This window comes from Musca autumnalis, unplaced genomic scaffold, assembly GCF_047663935.1.
Source record: "Musca autumnalis isolate F117 unplaced genomic scaffold, ASM4766393v1 scaffold_1, whole genome shotgun sequence".
NCBI lineage: Eukaryota > Metazoa > Arthropoda > Insecta > Diptera > Muscidae > Musca > Musca autumnalis.
Window position 1 is genome coordinate 5,347,596 of NW_027411644.1, and position 17,879 is coordinate 5,365,474.

The 17,879-nt window shown below is 33.6% G+C and overlaps 2 protein-coding genes across 2 annotated transcripts; both read left to right on the forward strand.

The window, feature by feature from the left end:
* Positions 1 to 7,452: 7,452 nt before the first annotated feature.
* sll (adenosine 3'-phospho 5'-phosphosulfate transporter 1) lies at positions 7,453 to 10,633 on the forward strand. Its single transcript, XM_073962292.1, has 5 exons — positions 7,453 to 7,927; positions 8,004 to 8,239; positions 8,394 to 9,238; positions 9,304 to 9,429; positions 9,508 to 10,633. Exons 1-5 carry the CDS (start codon positions 7,890 to 7,892, stop codon positions 9,676 to 9,678), a joined length of 1,416 nt encoding a protein of 471 aa, XP_073818393.1. The 5' UTR covers positions 7,453 to 7,889; the 3' UTR covers positions 9,679 to 10,633.
* Positions 10,634 to 10,636: 3 nt separating this feature from the next.
* Positions 10,637 to 17,135, forward strand: LOC141389966 (uncharacterized). The gene is made up of 2 exons (XM_073962300.1): positions 10,637 to 14,124; positions 16,999 to 17,135. Exons 1-2 carry the CDS (start codon positions 13,265 to 13,267, stop codon positions 17,051 to 17,053), a joined length of 915 nt encoding a protein of 304 aa, XP_073818401.1. The 5' UTR covers positions 10,637 to 13,264; the 3' UTR covers positions 17,054 to 17,135.
* The last annotated feature ends 744 nt before the right edge of the window (positions 17,136 to 17,879 follow it).

Below are 17,879 nucleotides of genomic sequence, written 5' to 3' on the forward strand. Positions count from 1 at the left end.
CGAGTGCATGATGGAAATAAACTCTATTTTGTATGTGGGTATGTGGGGGGAAGTGACCAGGGGTTGTTTAAAGATATTTTTGGGTAAAAAATTGCTTGAAGCGATCAACCCCTCAACCCCCTTTTTGGGGCATCCCTCACAACGTTTTAAAAAATGCGAAATGTCATAGATCGCCCACAGGGATTTGATTTGGGCCATTATCTCAGGACGAAATGAGGTCGCTAGAATAAAAGAAATCAAAACGATGCGAAAGGAGATCACTTCATTTTTCCCAGGGAGGACCCCAGGAAATGGACCGATATAGCCCATATTCCAACCTGATACATGACTGGATGACTCCTGCTTGGCATTTTGGTTGGTATCACGGTGGAGCTTTTGACCAAACCAATATCTCAGGAAGTATGGACTTGCGCAAGAAAAAAATTGTACCGCCCAAAGGAGCCGCAAGGACAGGAATGTTGTATACCCCCAAGGGAGACTAAGTACTAAATAGAAGATATTTAAATGAGGCCGCTCGAACAACCTTCAAAACGATTCGAGAGGAGCTCCTATTCTTCATTTTTCCCGAAGGAGTGAGTGGACCGATAGAGAGTCTATATTTCAATCTCATACCCCCTCATACCCCTGCGATTTTTAAGACGTCTTATTTTAAAAAACAAAATTCTCCGGCTAACTTATATTTTTCTTTTTTTTATATTTAAAGCATTCCAGAAAAAGAAAACGTGAACTTTTTAACTTATTTTTTTCGAAAAACGAGGGCTTTTTGAAAAATGTTAAGTGGAGGATTTTTAAAGAACATTTTTTTATATCGGACTTTTAAACAATTTTTATCAAAAAATTGGATTTCTAAATCTATTCTATTATTCTATTATAATATATTGTTACGAATGTAACTGATAGGTTTAAGTTATTTTAGTTTAATTTCCGTTAATTTAAAAATTTGAATTGTAACGTAAAGTTTTTATTACGCAGTTACTTTATTTAAGCAACAACTACCATGTAGAACTCTCTTCATTATTCTAGATGTTACTTTACCTTTCATTAATGTGCTTTTATTTTGTTTTGCCATAATCATGTAATTATCGTTTAGTTTGTTACATCGTTATTTCTTGCATTTGTTTGTTGTTGTAATTACGTCATTACTGTGTTTGTCCACTGTATTGCTCTTTCCCCATGTATGTGAGTCTGGTTGTTCGCTTATGGGTACTTTACACGATATGTTTTTTACATATGAGCTGTCACTTTGCATATATATTTTGTATAGGAGAAGTGACAACTCATATGTAAAAAACATATCGTGTAAAGTACCCATTAGTGCGAATGTGCGTCTGTGTGTTCGTTGTACAGATTCGAGGTGTTGCCATATGTTCTAGATATTTCTCGAACAGGGGAACTGGCAATGACGAGTGAGTTGTGTTTTATGCGTTGAACTGAACAGATCGGTTAAAGAATAGCTGCGTGCTAACTAGAGACTTGCTGTGTGCTTAGTAATTAAAGTCGGTTCCGAATAAGTGTAATAAAGTAGATAAAGCATTGTAGAAACGTAATCTAAAACGAACCCTGTTTTATTTGGTACAAATCGTACTGGGGAATAAAACAACGTCTACACGGAGATTAGTTAAATCTAATTCCGTAACAATATTTTTAGCTCGGATTTTTAAAGAATATGTTTTTTAAAAGATTGGATTTTTGACAAATATTTAAAATTTCAGATTCCTAATCGCTGACAACACCACAAAATACTGCCTACCTTACTCTTTATCATACAATCAACAATCGGTGTAAAAACAAAACCTTCCAAACCAACCTTCTGAACAAAGCCTGCCTAAATCAACAACAGCAAAAAAAAAACAAAAACTAAGGATAAATGTTAAGAAATAAATATTAATAAATATTGAAATAATTAAGTGAAAAAAATAAATACAAAGGTGTATTAACTAAGGTAAGGTAATTTTTTATTCTTATTAATTTTTTCTTTTTTACTTTATTTTATTTTTTACTGATGAAGATGCCAAGTTGATGCTTTTATTTTTATCTTGTAGCGTTTTTATCTCTTTATGAAAGTCCAAGAATATTTTTCCTTACAAACGTGGATTAAAAAAAAATCAATAAACGTGATTTTTTAAAAATATTTTTTCATTTTATGTAATAATTTTGAATTTTTTAAACAAATTTAATAACGTGGATTTTGGAAAAATTACTTTTTCAATAAACGTAAATTTTTTAAAAATGATTTTTTTAGTAAACGAGTATTTTTTAAAATAACATTTTTAATAAAGCAAATTTAAAATTTTTTTCATCAATATTCTTGGATTTTTAAAAATTAATTTTTCAACAAACGTGAATTTTTTCAAACATTTTTTTCAACAAGCGTGGACTATTTTAAAAATTATTATTTTCGATTATCGTGTATTTTTAAAAAATATTTTTTCAATAACCATGCACTATCACGGTGCTCCTGAATCAAATTTACACCTGGGAAAATTTTGCGGTTTCTGAAACTACAATGTTCATAGATGAGAAAAATCAAAAAAAAAAAAAACAACAAAAAATAAAAAAATCGCCAGAGCGCTTTTTAAATAAATCGCGATTCAAGTTGACATTTTAGGGGTTGTTTAGGTTTTCGCGATTTTGGCTTAGAAACCACAAGTCCTATCAAACTAAGAAAATATTGTAGCTATGAGAATTTCCTACATACTTTTATGACTTTTATGGTATTTTTGGTATTTTTGTAGGTTTTACCATTTTTGAGATATTGAAGTTCAAATTGGGACAATGCATTGACTGTATCGCCCCCTTATCCCCCTTATAAAACAATGTCATTAAGGGGCGCCTTAACTAACTTTTAATGAAAACCGCTCACACAGGGAAGTTTTTGTGAATTCTGAAACAGCAATGTTCATAGATGAGAAAAAACCAAAAACAAGAAAAAAATCGCTGTAGGGATTTTTAAATAAATCGCGGTAAAAATTCACATTTTTAGGTGTTTTTTAGGTTTTCACGATTTTGCTTGGAAACCGCAAGTCCATATTCCATATTATATATTGTTTATTTGTGTTTTATATCCTTTCCGCGTACGAAGTAGCGGGCACTTTGCTAGTATAAGTGTTCAGTGTGGGTTAAAATATAGAATATTCGGTACAGGTCAGGTTTTGTAATAGTCATCGCTAGATTTCTAAGTATTTGTATGTGTATAGCCACGAAATGCTATAATTGGTACTTAGTCTCCCTTGCGGGTAAAAAACATTTGAGCAGAGAATTATTAGCATAGGTCCACGTGGACGTACCTTCACGAGTTTCAATATTTTGGAGTCTTTAGAGTCATTATTCCACCGAAAAGGCTACTTATGGGTATAAAACATTACCGGTAGAAGTGTTATGTAGCCTCCATTGAACGATACCTTCCGGTTCTCCTTATTTTCAAGGTTTTAGTGGCATTATTCAACATTATTTGATTATTTGGTATGTAGCCTCCTTTTAGCAGAGAATTATCGGTAAAATCCACGTTTCCATAAAGCCCCCATAAAACGATTCTTACCGATTTTGGGGATTTTTTTTAACCGAAATGTCTGAAACCCGATTGCTGGTGGGTAACGTCGTTTTTGCTTGTTATTAACAAATAACAAAGTGCTTGTTTCATTGAGCACGTTATTTATTATTTTACACTTTTTAACATGAAAACATGAAACATCTACTTATATTTTGTTTTAGTGAATGGTATTATTCCTCAAATCGATTTCAGTTAAATAACCACTTTTAAGATCTAATTGTGGGCCTAGGAGGTCCAGTTTATTAAATTATTAAGACCTGATGGCAGTCCATTTGGTAACAAAATACTCATAAAACGTCTTAGTTTTTAGATATTCTCGGCTTGAGACATATAGGACATTGCTTACATGCAATATGATCTGGTACCCCCTTGGTCCATATAGTAACCCTCCTAGTGGGGATATTCCATGCCTAATATGCCTAATATTGTTGATACTTGCTAGCAAATAATCCTTGTTAAGAATAAAATTCATAAAATGTCATGTTTTTTAACATTTACCGAAAACATGGGGTATTTTGGAACCTTAATTTGGTTATTATTGTTGAACTAAGTGGCCATTCAATTTGGTCTTAAATAAGTCGACCAACTAATTTTTGCAAAAACTCCGACATTTTTATCGCAACTATTTGTCATTTTGCACTAATTAATGCATGGAAAGTGTTCTTTTTCTCAGTTTGAAAACATTTCCTTGGCAAACTGTATATACTAGCAAAATGCCCGCTACTTCGTATGCGGGAATAATGTACAAATAAACAATATGTAATATGAAAATAGTGGACACTGAAATTTTTGATGAACTACACATCATAGGGTATTTTTGAAGAAGTAGCTGTAATTTTGGAATTTGTGATATCAAAATGAAGAAAACCCACATTAAAAATGTCCCTATCAAACAGTTATTTTTTTGAGACATTTTAATTTTGGCCTTTTTGTTCCCAGGGGATAAAAACCTTCTTGTAAAACAACAGTCCCATAGATCACGTTTGTTAAATCTACTTTCTAAAACGTTCAGAAAATATATATAAAAATGAAAAAAAAAAAAACAATTTTTTCAGTGTAGCTTTGACTTTTTGATTTACGAAGTACGAATTTCAAAACAACATCAATATCTCAATCCTCCACTCCAACAGCACTCCTTATTCCAAATTTCAGTAAATACATTTTTGAATAGTTTCTACAGCTAAACACGTCTCTGGCACTAACAGTTTCCGGCAATGCGATTTTAATGATTTTTTATTACACCTGGTCCATGGGTTGAAAACAGATGCGTCATTGGATGGCAAAAATTGAAGCTAACACTTAATGAGTCGTAATTTAGTTGTACAATCCCACCTTCGAACGAGTTGAAAACAACAAATATTTAGAGAAAATTTGTTTCTTTGTATTGTTCGACGTTATAAACCGATAGCAAAATTCAAATATTTCACAAAAACCCGACTTTACAACCGGTATGAACGTTATAAGCGATGATAAGCGATATTTATTTGTGTGGAATATAAAGGGCAGAAATTCGGGACTTTCGGATTTCGTCGTTATAAGCGATATGACGTTATAAGCGATTTCGACTGTATTGTTTTTTATTTTGCAGAGAATGGATATTGACAACGTCGACACCAGTTCGGCGCTGAAGGACGTATAAAGAGCTTGGCCAATACCTCCTAGCCATTTCAGCAGCAAAAAAGAAGGCAGAGGAAGCTTTGCAAAAAAGCTGATGCAGGTACAAAAGGAAAAAAAGGAATTGGAGGAAAAGTTCGTGGAGATCGGAAGGTTGGTACAGGGCCCGGAGGTCAAAAGGAAGAAGCCTGCTCACCTCCAACCGGTGCCTCATCCGTCTCCAAAATCCTCCTCCTCCTCGCCATCTCCAACCTTCTCCCCAATAAGGCCACGTCAAGACGACAACAACGACGACTTCAACAACAATGACAACAACGACATCAACAACAACGACGACTTCAACAACAACGACATCAACAAAAACGACGACTTCAACAACAACGACGACATCAACAACAACAACGTCAACAACAACAATGTCAACAGCAACAACATCATCAACGACGGCATTGTCAACGACGGCATTGTCAACAACAGTAAATACTATACTTACCTTCCTTATACTAACATTATTTATAGAAAAGACATTTTTATTTTAATGCATTCTAACACAATTTTATTTATTAAACAAATCTGAAACACATTTTATAATAAAAATAAAGGGGTCGATTATGGATAGCAACTCAACTGTAGTTGCGTTGCCAGAAGAGAAAATCATTCAATTAAAATTAGTAAAAAGGCGAAATTTTGTGTCAAATTCAATCAATATCAGTGTTTTGAACCTTCAGCTATTAATTTAATTGTAAAAAAGTATAAATTTTAATGCGGAAATAGAAAATTCTATTACTAAATTTGCTGTGGGCAACGCAACTGGAGTTGGGTTGCTATCCATAATCGACCCAAAATTAGAATAATAATTAATAATTTAATATATTACGTAAAAATTGCAAGTTTAGTCTTGGACAAATTCAATTTACGACCAGCTGATTGGTTTCAATTCATTGATATATTTTATATTAACGAATTATTCGAGAGGGAAGTCCATGTCATTTAAAAAAAGCTCATAGGCATGGGCAAGTGTATTAGTGGTTTCAATGCAAGCATCATATCTTGCCTTTGCATACATCATGTGGTAAGTATTTGCTGTTAAATAGATATGTAAACCCACCAATCAATTGTTTTGCTTTTTGTAGTACATTTCTGGCATGCAAGTTGAACTTGTTGAGTTTGTCAAATGTGATTCCCAAATATTTGATATTTGTTTTGAAGGGAATTTCTATTCCATCAAGAATACATCTGAGTTGTTTACTTTGTGGCACAACATACCTCGGGCATTTCCCTGACGCATTCCTGATGCAGATGGCTTCAGACTTCAGAGCATTAATTTGTATGCCCCAAGTTTTATAATATTGGTTAATATGCTCTAAATGTTCGAAGGCAAACCGTAAAGCTTCTTCAGGCGAGGTGTTATGAGCGTAAATCAAGCAGTCAACAGCATAAAGCATCGCTTTTGAATGTGTAGTAGTGTGAGGGAAATCGTTGAGAAAAAGATTAAACAGAAAAGGAGCCAGCACACTTCCCTGTGGAACTCCGCTACTGACCAATCCATTTGGAGATGTGTTATTGTTTATTTGAACAAAAAATTTTCGATCCAACAGGTAATTATGTATAATTTTACTAAGAAGGGGTCCACCCTTAAATCAATTAGTTTGTAGATGATTCCATTGTGGCAGACAGAATCAAGCGCCTTCTCTATATCCAAGGATATAGCTACTGTACAATTTTGATTTCTCAAATTTGACGTAATGTCACTTTGGAAGGGCGAGCTGTGTTGATTTTTGTTTTTAAAAACCAAATTGGAAGTTTGAAATAGGATTGATGATAAACTCGTTTTCCAGTTTTTCTTTCAGGATGTGTTCAAACAATTTCCCCACGTTAGACAGAAATAAAAACAAGAATAACATAAATTCATGGCACCATATTGTAAATTAACATTATGTTAGACCTCCACCGCCATCTGCCTATGTATAGTAGCAATGAAAATGTCCCATCTTGTTATTGCTCTGTTCCTTTACGTGCCGGAGGTTACCATTTCTTACCATTTTTGACCTGTAAAGTGTTCCCTTACTTTTAATAGCATACAATTTATATGGCAGCAGTTTACCACTTTTACCATTTTCTGCCACTGTTACCATTTTTAAAAGTAAAGGAACAGACCATATGTTATACATCTTTGTATGTGATTTTATTCACAATAATGCATTTTGACAACTATTGTGATAATCAGCTGTTTTTTCACGTTGTACCTGTATTATTGTGCATGATGTAACACTTTCTTATTCCACCATGCATTATTCCTAACTTGTGTGCCCTGGATAATTTAGATAAACTTCTGTTTGTTGTCAAACTAACACTGACAACAACAAACAAGAAGGAATAAGAGAACTACTGCTTAGAAGAAGTAAACATTAGAAGCTAAGAGATTCAGAGATTCATACATAAATTATTAATTGATTTTTGTTTAAAACGGTTAATGAACTTTATAACAAAAACATACATACAAGTCACAACCTCTTGACTCTGGCCAAATGATATAACAACAAAGTATAAGAAATAGCTTAGCATGCGAAATATGAAAGGCCTCAAGCAATATTTCGTTAGTCAGCCGCGATTGCCTAAGTCAGCATTTAATTAGATAAAACTTTATTGCTGAACGATCAGCCACGCTGCCAGCAACAACTATAAACAGTCAAGAATACTATAATACTATCGACGTATTGAAAATATGTCTAATGCTAATAGGGTGCCCGATATAATTATTTGGTAAGTAGATAGTGCTTCATTGATCGGTCGGTTTGTCGGTACAAAAGTATTTAATTGATATTGTTTTTATCTTTAGCGGGTTTTTCGTTCTGACATTACTCGTAATCCACTTCTTTTCGGATATACTAAGAACAGCCTTGGGAGGAGATTATGACTCGCACAGAACTCTGTCACAACTGGTGGATGCCCAAGCAAAGGAATACTCATGGATTTTAAAACTCCTTGTTAATTGTTTTGGTTATAGTTGCGTCTTTGTCCCGGGTTTCCTCATTTACAAGTATGTGCAACGCACAAATTACTTGGAAAAGAGTGGTATGTTTTAGAGTTTAGTGTTTTGATATATCGTCACCTGAAATGCACAAAGACGTAACCCTCAAAGAGCTACGTTGAGGGTTACGTCTTTGGACATTTTAGGCGACAATATGTACCTTTATCAGTAACCACATTTCTTTTTTTAATTATATAGATAAAACGTATATACATGCTGCTGTTAGTTTGTGTATCAATGGTAATACCGGGTTCGACGGTGAACGTGATGAACCTTTACAGAAAACGGGAGGGGAATCTGTTGTGGTTGGAACACCTCCTCCCGCCCAAAAGGCAACTACGCCAAAACGAACCACATCGCAGGAGGCTATATTACTTATTTGGTGTTTTGGCGGTCTCATGATTTCCTACCTTACTTGGGGTGTGTTGCAAGAAAAAATTATGACACAGGAATACTATAATTTCGAGGGAGTAAAAACTCATTTCAAAGATTCCCAATTTTTAGTATTTTCTAATCGTTTTTTGGCCTTTATTGTTGCCTGCATCGTTTTACAATATAAACGGCCAATGACTCGACACAAGGCGCCCCTTTACAAGTATTCGTTTGCATCGTTTTCGAACATTATGAGTGCTTGGTTCCAATACGAGGCTTTAAAATTCGTCAATTTCCCCACCCAAGTTTTAGCAAAATCGTGTAAAATAATCCCAGTGATGTTGATGGGCAAAATTCTATCAAAGAATAAGTACCAGTGTTACGAATATTTTACGGCGATTCTCATATCATTGGGCATGGTCTTTTTTATGATGGGATCAGCGAATAGCGATAAAGCTAATGGTGTCACTACAATAACTGGGATTGTGTTGTTGGCAATGTACATGATATTTGATTCTTTTACAGCCAACTGGCAAGGCGACCTATTTAAAGCCTATGCCATGACACCACTACAGATGATGTGTGGAGTGAACTTATTCTCGACCATTTTTACAGCTGCTTCCTTAAGTGTTCAAGGTGGGTTTATGGATTCTCTCACGTTTGCCACGGAGGTAAGTCATATTAAATACCAATATAATTCCATTATTTAACTGACAAGAGTTTCCTTATGTGACAGCATCCAAAATTTGTGTTTGATATTGTTATACTCTCAATAAGTTCGGCAGTGGGACAATTGTTCATTTTCTATACAATATCTGTATTTGGACCAGTTGTGTTTACCATAATAATGACGTTGCGTCAGGTAAATAAACAATTCAGCTCTGATCTGTTTTGAATTGTTTATTCTCTGTTGTTTGCTAACGATTTGTCCTAATTTCAGGCCACGGCTATACTACTTTCCTGTCTCATCTATCATCATAGCATTTCAGTATTGGGAATTCTCGGAGTGATGGTTGTGTTTGTGGCCATATTTATTCGTGTGTACTGCAATCAACGGTTGAAGCAAATGCGTAAACGGGCTGAAGCGCACAAACCCAAAATGGCTGTTTAGTAGAGAAATATGTACATATTTACCCATACCATATCCCTTTTATTTATACATATTGATCGAATCTGCTTTTCTTGTGATTTTTACGATGACGTAGGAACAAATGAAGAAAATGCTTTGTTTTTACGCCAATGAATCGCTCAAATTAGGTGCTAAGTTTTTATTACAAAATTTAATAGAAATGTGCATTAAAATTGTACATAGTTTTTATATGTATGTCAACAAAAATATGTTTCGAGTATATAATTATGATAATTTATGTATTTTAGTTTAGTTTTAATACGGGCCCCGATCTACTCTTAATATAGTTGAATAAATATTGCAACAAAAGTTTACAGTTTTAATAATACATTTAAAATGCCGACGTAATCGCCATGGGAGTAATTTGCTAGTTTTAAAATTATATTCTTACCATTTCTTTCTGACTCTATAAAATTAAGATTGTATTTGTTTGCGGATTTAATGCAGTTTTGGCCCGTCTATTGACTACATCACCACAAAAATATAATCGATTTACTCTGATTTTTGTTGAACTACACAAGCCCGCTCTAATTGTACAGGTAACATGGCAGTTAGTTTTTTATCTTTTTCTATTGCGTGCGTTGGTTGGTTGGTGTATTTGAATATAATATTGGAATAAATTCTTATGCTTAATATCACTATTTTTAATTCAGTTTTAAAAACTATTTGTGTTTTGTGGTCGAATTGATTTTCTTTCGTAAAAATCAGTAATTTGTAATTTTATTTATTCCATCAATACAAAGAAAGCAAATAAATGCCAATTATACATGTATTGGAGATTACATTAAAAACTTGCGCTATGCTGTTAAATTCTATTATCTTACTCTTTTATTTTATTATCTTACTCAGTTGAATTATACTTTGTAATGTTTTTGGCCTTGATGGCTTGTATTACAAAATGAATTAAATAAATAAATAAATTCAATTAATTTCTAAAGTAACTTTTTCATTTTATTTTGCATTTTAAACTGGGTTACGATAAATCTTTGAACCTGATATTCCAGTATTGCGATTCTGTAGTTAACGATAATTTTCGGTAAGTGCTATTCTGTATACCAATTTTAACGATTTTTGTCGGTAAATTTTGTCGCTAATTACCGAAAATGATTGTTAAGTTAACAATAAAAAAAGTAATTGTTAAGACTTAACGACAGTACATTATTGCAATATTTTGCTGAATTCATTTAACAACGGCGTTTTTATATGATCGTATGTTATGTTAATAGGGAGGGTACACAAGATAAATTCTGCCTTATTGAGAAAAAATCTTCTTAAGGCATTTGCATAAGGGTTAACTATGTAGGATAACATGGGGCAGCTTCGCCACTGTTGTTTCGCCAGCGCCGATTTTGTTGAAGCTGCACAAATAGAAAGTTGTAGATCTTCGATTAACTTATAACTTTGGATTAAATTTATATTCATTTTTCGAATTGCATTTATAATAAGTGACATTTGCGAAAAATCATATATAGCAGGCCTTCGGCCGGGTATTTAATACTTTCTCCTATGAACAGGAACAAATGTTATAATGCCAAGGCTTTACGACAACGATCAAAACGATAGTCGAACTATCGATAGTATGTCAGTTCTAGGCTATTTAAAACGTGCATTTATACCCACATTCTCCATAGGAATGTTTTATACGTATATCGAATACAAAGCATCTAATTTCAGTAATTTCGATGGGATAATGAATAAAAATAAAATACCGTTTTATGGGGGCTATATCAGAACGTGGACCCGCACTGACAAATTTCGGGGGAGAGTTTTGTAGCCCCAACGAAGACTAAATACCAAATTTCAACAACTTTCGTATGATAATGTGGCTCAAACCTTCAAAATACCGATAATCGGGAGGTACCGTTATATGGGAGCTATATCAAAACGTGAACCGATAAAGCCCATTTTCAATACCAAACTTCCTAGGAGTAATTGAAGCTTCTGTACCATATAAAAAGGCTCCTTATTAAATATTGAGAGCTGTATCTTGCATTCAACAGACGGAAGGACCTCGTTATATACTTTATAGGTCTCCAACAAATTTCGATGTGTTACAAACGGAATGACAAAGTAAATTATACCCTCCATTATGGTATAAAAATATAGACCATAGAATGTTGCAATTCTTCAGATTTCATAGATATAAGCTTCTGTTGTAGTTTTATTTTAACTGAACAAAATGTTTTTATTTTTTCCTTCAAAAAAATATTAAAATTACTTAATAATAGTTTTAAGATTTTTTGTTATGCAGAATATGATTTTGTAGTAGTTATGCGCATTGCGATGTTTATTGGCTTAAAAGCTTTAATCGCAATAAATGAATAAATAAATAAAAGTACCTTTTCAATGAAAAAAGTACCATTTTAGTACTTTTTAAAATTTTTAATTTTCCATCCCTGGTGTCAACGCAAACTGATGTCATGTTCACACGAGCGTTTCAATTACGTTGTTCGCCTGTCGAACGACGTACACGAATTAACCCGTTTCCACGACACCATTCGTAATTAACAGAAACATAAACAAATTTTCCTTCATTTTTGTTTCCTTGTTTTCACGAAAATTTGAATCGAAAACACATAAAATATACATTAAATGAATAGGAAAAGCAATAGACTTTCCTTCAAATGTATCTTCCATATATAACTACGCACATTTCATTCATTTTTTCTGTAAATTCTGAATAATTTTCTTTTTTCAATATATTTTTATATGTTTCTATTTTCAAAATTAAAGAGAGAGGCATGTCAAAACAATGTTTGTGTATACATACATTAAGTTATTTGTTTCCGTTTTGTTTCTGATTTTTTACGCGATTTTGAACTTATGGACAAGAAATGTGTGTGGAATTAAGAAGGAAACACAACCATCTTCCTTCTGCATCTATATAAAATGTTTAGTTCATTAATTTTCATTCATCTTTTTCGTTTTTTCTAAAAATTTTTGTATTTTCAACAAATTTTTCAATTTTGAATTTAGGCATGTCATAATTAATTTTTTCGATAAATTCTCTCATTTGTTAGGGATGGGACAAACTTATTCGTCGTTCAGAGAGTATTTCTAATCGAACAACGTAGAAAAATCGTCGTTCGTTCATAGAATTTTGTGTGGGGAAATAAGTAATTTATTCGTAGTTATGGGTCGAACAACGAATAGAGAACGAACGACGTACCGTGGAAACGGGCTATGAAAGTGGTATGGACTTTGACAAATGTAAAGGATGTCGAATGGATAGAAGTGACAGCTCATATGACATTGATAGATAGTGTAAACACCCCTTTAGGCAAAATCAGAAATGTCCAATCAAATTTTTCGTTGTCCGCTTCACATCCATTCTTAGGCAATTGCATTATGCTTCACACCATTCTTAGGTAGTTATTTTTGTTTTGGTTATTCATTTCGTTCTTTTGCCTTACTCATTCGTTTCGTTAGTTAAACTCCTTATTCACCAAAGTGAACCAAATACTTTTATATAGTCTGTTTTTCTTTACGGAAACAAAAGGATTTCAGGAATGTGAAAAGTGATTTTGAAAGTATTCTAATATAGAAAAATACAAACATTCCATCGGCCATGGATGACGTTGATCTGCAACTGAACTTTGCAATGTGTTTCGACCATTTCCAACACAATGAAACCACAAAAGATAAAGATGAACAATACAAGACACCACTCAATAGCACGGATGCCTCACCAAACAATGAATCGGAAAGTATAGAAGTTGTAGAAACTCCAAGTAATCCATATAAAGGCCCACTTCAGGAAAGTACAATCAGTTCAGCCAGTACCAACAACACCGATATTTGTGTCTTGGATTCGCACTACGCCAATGATGAGTTACATTTCTTGCCCGACGAACACGAATTTGTAGAAAGTGAAGATGGTGATGAAGTTTTTCTTCGTGCAACTGACGTTTCGGATGATAATGGAGACTTTACACTTCTAAGGAAGGTGAAATCGAGACGTTTGTGTAATTGTGATGAATCAACGGAGGTTCTTATGCTAATAAATTCCGAATATCAAGGAAAACAGAATCCCACATATTCTGGAACAGATTCAGATGTTGAGGTATTAATGTCGGAAGAAGTTGTTGAATCCGACTGGTCATCGGGAAATAATGATAATAAGGATGAGAAGTCATTGACTTTTGAAACTGAGCCGGACTACGAAGAAGGAGTAGCAAGTTCACATAACCAGCTGTCAACGGATTCGGATATATCTTGTGCAGAATTGGGTGTGAATTCTGAAAATAACAAATATGCGCATTTAGACAGAGCACAATTGTTACAAATTATACAACAACAAGAAGAAAGAATTCAAGCATTAGAAGCCACTGTGGAACAATATCACAAAGCCCAAGAGCGATTATTCCAACATGTCGATGCATTGCGTTTAGAATTGAACGAAATTCGTATTACCCCAATACAAAAAGGGTATGAAAGCAAACCTTCCAATTAGGGTAGCAGAAAGAAGTCTCAACGCACTCATTTTTTTTGCAATATTTTTCTTTTAAATTATGTTTCCTTACAAATGTTTAGTGAGGTAGACACAGTCTATAGTTTTTTTATCAATATTTTATTAATATAAAAACTCTGATGTTAGCGTGTAAGTGCTTGTGTTAATGGCATTATATGTCTAATTATTTGCACTATTAAATACAATAAAGTGATCTCACGAATAAAAATATTTATTTATTTCAATGTTCATACATAATACAACAAACGCGAATGGTAAAATAAAGAGAACACACAAAAATCTTAATGGGTCTATCTTGTATTGCCACTAAACTGAGTTGAGTTGTCAGTTGTCTGCGCGACTGAGACGAAATGTTGTACCATTAATGTCAACTCAACTGGGTGGTCGATAAACATGTTATCGATCAGTGTTTTTTCAAACTAGTGAATTCTATTCGCCAAAAAGAAGACATTTTAAAAATAATTGCGCTTTGGATAACTCTTTTGTGTATTCTGGACAATATTTTAATATTTTGGCAGAGTTTTCGAGCAAACTTGGAAAACAACCCAAGATTGGAATATAACCTGCCCATTGAATCTTTGGATCGTCAAGTTTTATTTGCTGTCCCAAAAAATAATAAGTTCGGTGGAATTATTTTTTGATGAAGAAAATGTACAGGACATTGAGGACGGAAGTTTCCAAAAGTCCCATGGCAATGATTTCAACAATTGCATGGCTCAATCTACATTGTCGAGAGTATTGAAGAAAGTTGTCCACTTGATAGAGGACAAATTGGATCGTTTCGAAGTTGACGGAGGAGGAAAAATTACAAAATAAAAACCATTTTTATTCAAAAACGAAAATCCCAGGTGTAGTTGGCTATATAGATGAAGGAGGATGTTCGTCATTTGTACTTAAACTGAACCTACTGTATTTGTCACCAAATTCATTTGCAAAAGATTTGCTGCTGTCCGCTCCAAAGGCGATAAATTCACTTATTGTGATGGACCACCACCAGTGTCGTTGAAGTTAATTTTATTTTGAGGCATTTTCTTTTTCAACTTTGCTTTAAAGTGAATCCAGACTCTGCCACTCTTCAGGTGTTCGTGTTGGAGGTTCATGGCTGTTTAAACTGTCCGAAATGGACCTCCACGCTTCATCCGCTGTGGCTTTGGTGTCACCAAAACTCCCGAACTCCTCGGGCTAAGTTTGGATTTTCACTCAGTTTATCAATTAATATTTCGAACTGTTGCTTTGTCGTTATTTTCACCATATTGATACACAAAATTAATTAATGATGCAAAGAATCAATAATTGGTAACAAAATGTTTATTTTTCCTTCTTGTTTCTTCGAAAATGTTCACTGCAACTGAAAATTGGTGGTTGCTGAAACAACGATAATTGTTATCGATGATCGACCCCTAAATTTCACGTTAACGTGTGTGGACACCAACGAAATGTGAAAAGAAACTTCAAAGAAATTGGTTTCAAGAAACCTTGCAGACTGTACAGACTGTTTCACTACGTCGAACGAAAATGAAAACAAAAGAAAAACAACTAAACTCTTGTATGATTTTTAAATTTGTTAGGCATAAATTGAATACTCCAACAGCTGGCGGAAAAATCTGAAATATTTACTACAGGTAGATCTTTACGTCCTGATTACAAAAATATAAAGTTTGTTGGGGGGAAGTCGATACTTCCCGAGATATGAGCCTATAAAGTTCCGAAAATTCCCTTGTTAAAGAACAAATTTAAATTACAGCCTGTTTCTGTATGTCGAAAGAAGAATGTGTGCGAATAAAACACGTCCAAACTCTTGTGTGTTTTTCAATTTTTTTGTTTTGAAGCAAAAGCAAAGGTAAAATTATTTCGAAAACTAAAGTTTGGGCGTGTTTCATTCGCACACATTCTTCTTTCGACGTACAGAAACAGGCTGTTATTTTGCTTTAAATTGAAGACCTTTTTCATTGCTTTGAAGCTAGTTTTTCTTTCATACATTGGCGCTAATATTGTTTGTTTTGGTAATCAACTGTTAGTTTACCAAATGCTGTCTTTTTACTTTTTTCTCTATTTCGGTATGAAAGAGAAAAATCGTTCTTACTCCCTGAAAAGAAGTTTCTGAGCAAATCTTACTAAAAAAGTAGAAAGACACAGCTAATATAAACCTAACTTTGAAGATCACTACGAGCAATAATTTGGAAGTCGGGCAATGTGCAGTCATATCCAATTCGTGTTCGCCAATTTTATAACATAAAGTAAAATCGATCGATTAAATTTCAAGGAAGATGATCTTAACCCTGCGTTTACAAATGACAGGACAGTTGACTTCATGTATTGGTTGTCAAAATCCCAAAACTTGCCTTTGTGACGTAGGCGTCCAGACAACTGCAAAAACAGTTGTAAAATTCTGAATGAAGATCATCGAATTCCTTTTGTTTTCCGTTCACATATTTTGTTTTCGTTCATGTTCTTTTGTTTTCAACACATTTCAATTATCATCTCACACATTTTTACAAAAAATGTCAAAATTTTGTTAAAGGGTTGTTTACACCATCTATCAATGTCGTATGAGATGTCAAATTTTCTACCTGCGAATGTTGTACACATAGTGTGACCACTATGAAAATTTTCATTTATCAAAATGATTTGGCAACTCATATGTAAATTTTTCATTTAGGGAGCGCTCTATTTGATACGGCATTCTCATATGTAAACATAAATTTATCAGCTGTTTTCTGGCATTCTCAAAAAAACTGAAAAACAAAATCTTTTAAAAAAGAAAATGGAAAGTTATGTATATTTAAGTCTTTAGAAAAGTAAATAAAGGGTGTTTATAATGTTATTTTCAGATCGATGGGTCGAAAGGAGGAGTGTTGGAAATTATTGCTTTGTGGCAAAATATGAATGCCTCTATAACCCCAAAAACCTATTCTACCACAACAAACATGCTAGATATTCATTTTCCTTCAACCAAAATTAAAAATTTGCGCAAATTTGTAACTCAACAATAAATGTAAACAATGACAAAAACAGCTGTTTTTATATTTATAGGTTATGTCATACGAAAATAAGACTTGTAGGTATGAACGCACAAATTGAAAGTTGTATGGATGACGTCAATTTTGACAAACATAGAGAATGTCGAATGGGTGAAAGAAATGACAGCTCATATGACATTGATAGATGGTGTAAACAGCCCTTAACCCGTCTGTCTGTGAAGGAATGATGGACAGCTGGTAGCCAAACGACAAATGTACGTATGTGTTACTAAATCAGAGTTGTATTTGAAGACAAACTGTCTAGTGTAAACGCCTAGTAAGGCCAGAACAGAATCAATCGTCGCTTGCTTATTTATAATTTGACATTTGGGGAAGCAAGCGACGATTGATTCTGTTCTGGCCTTTAGCATTAACTTCAAATGTAAAAATTATATTTTAAAGTCCTCCAAATTGGTTATTTTGTGATAATTTCATAAAACTGGGCGTTCGTTGATCGAGCTCCCCTCCATAGCAATTTCACTGAAATTTTACGTTTTTTTGGTAGAAAACACATCATTTCAAGAAACTAGGACCGGGATCAATGAAAAAAAATCATGAAATTATGCGTTTGAAGATCGAGTTCCATACTAAAGTAATTTTATGAAATTGCTGTAGGGCGATTTCAATGACATAATTTCATGAAAGCTCTGTTCCTTTACGTGCAAGAATCTTCAAGTTTTATCACTTTTTAC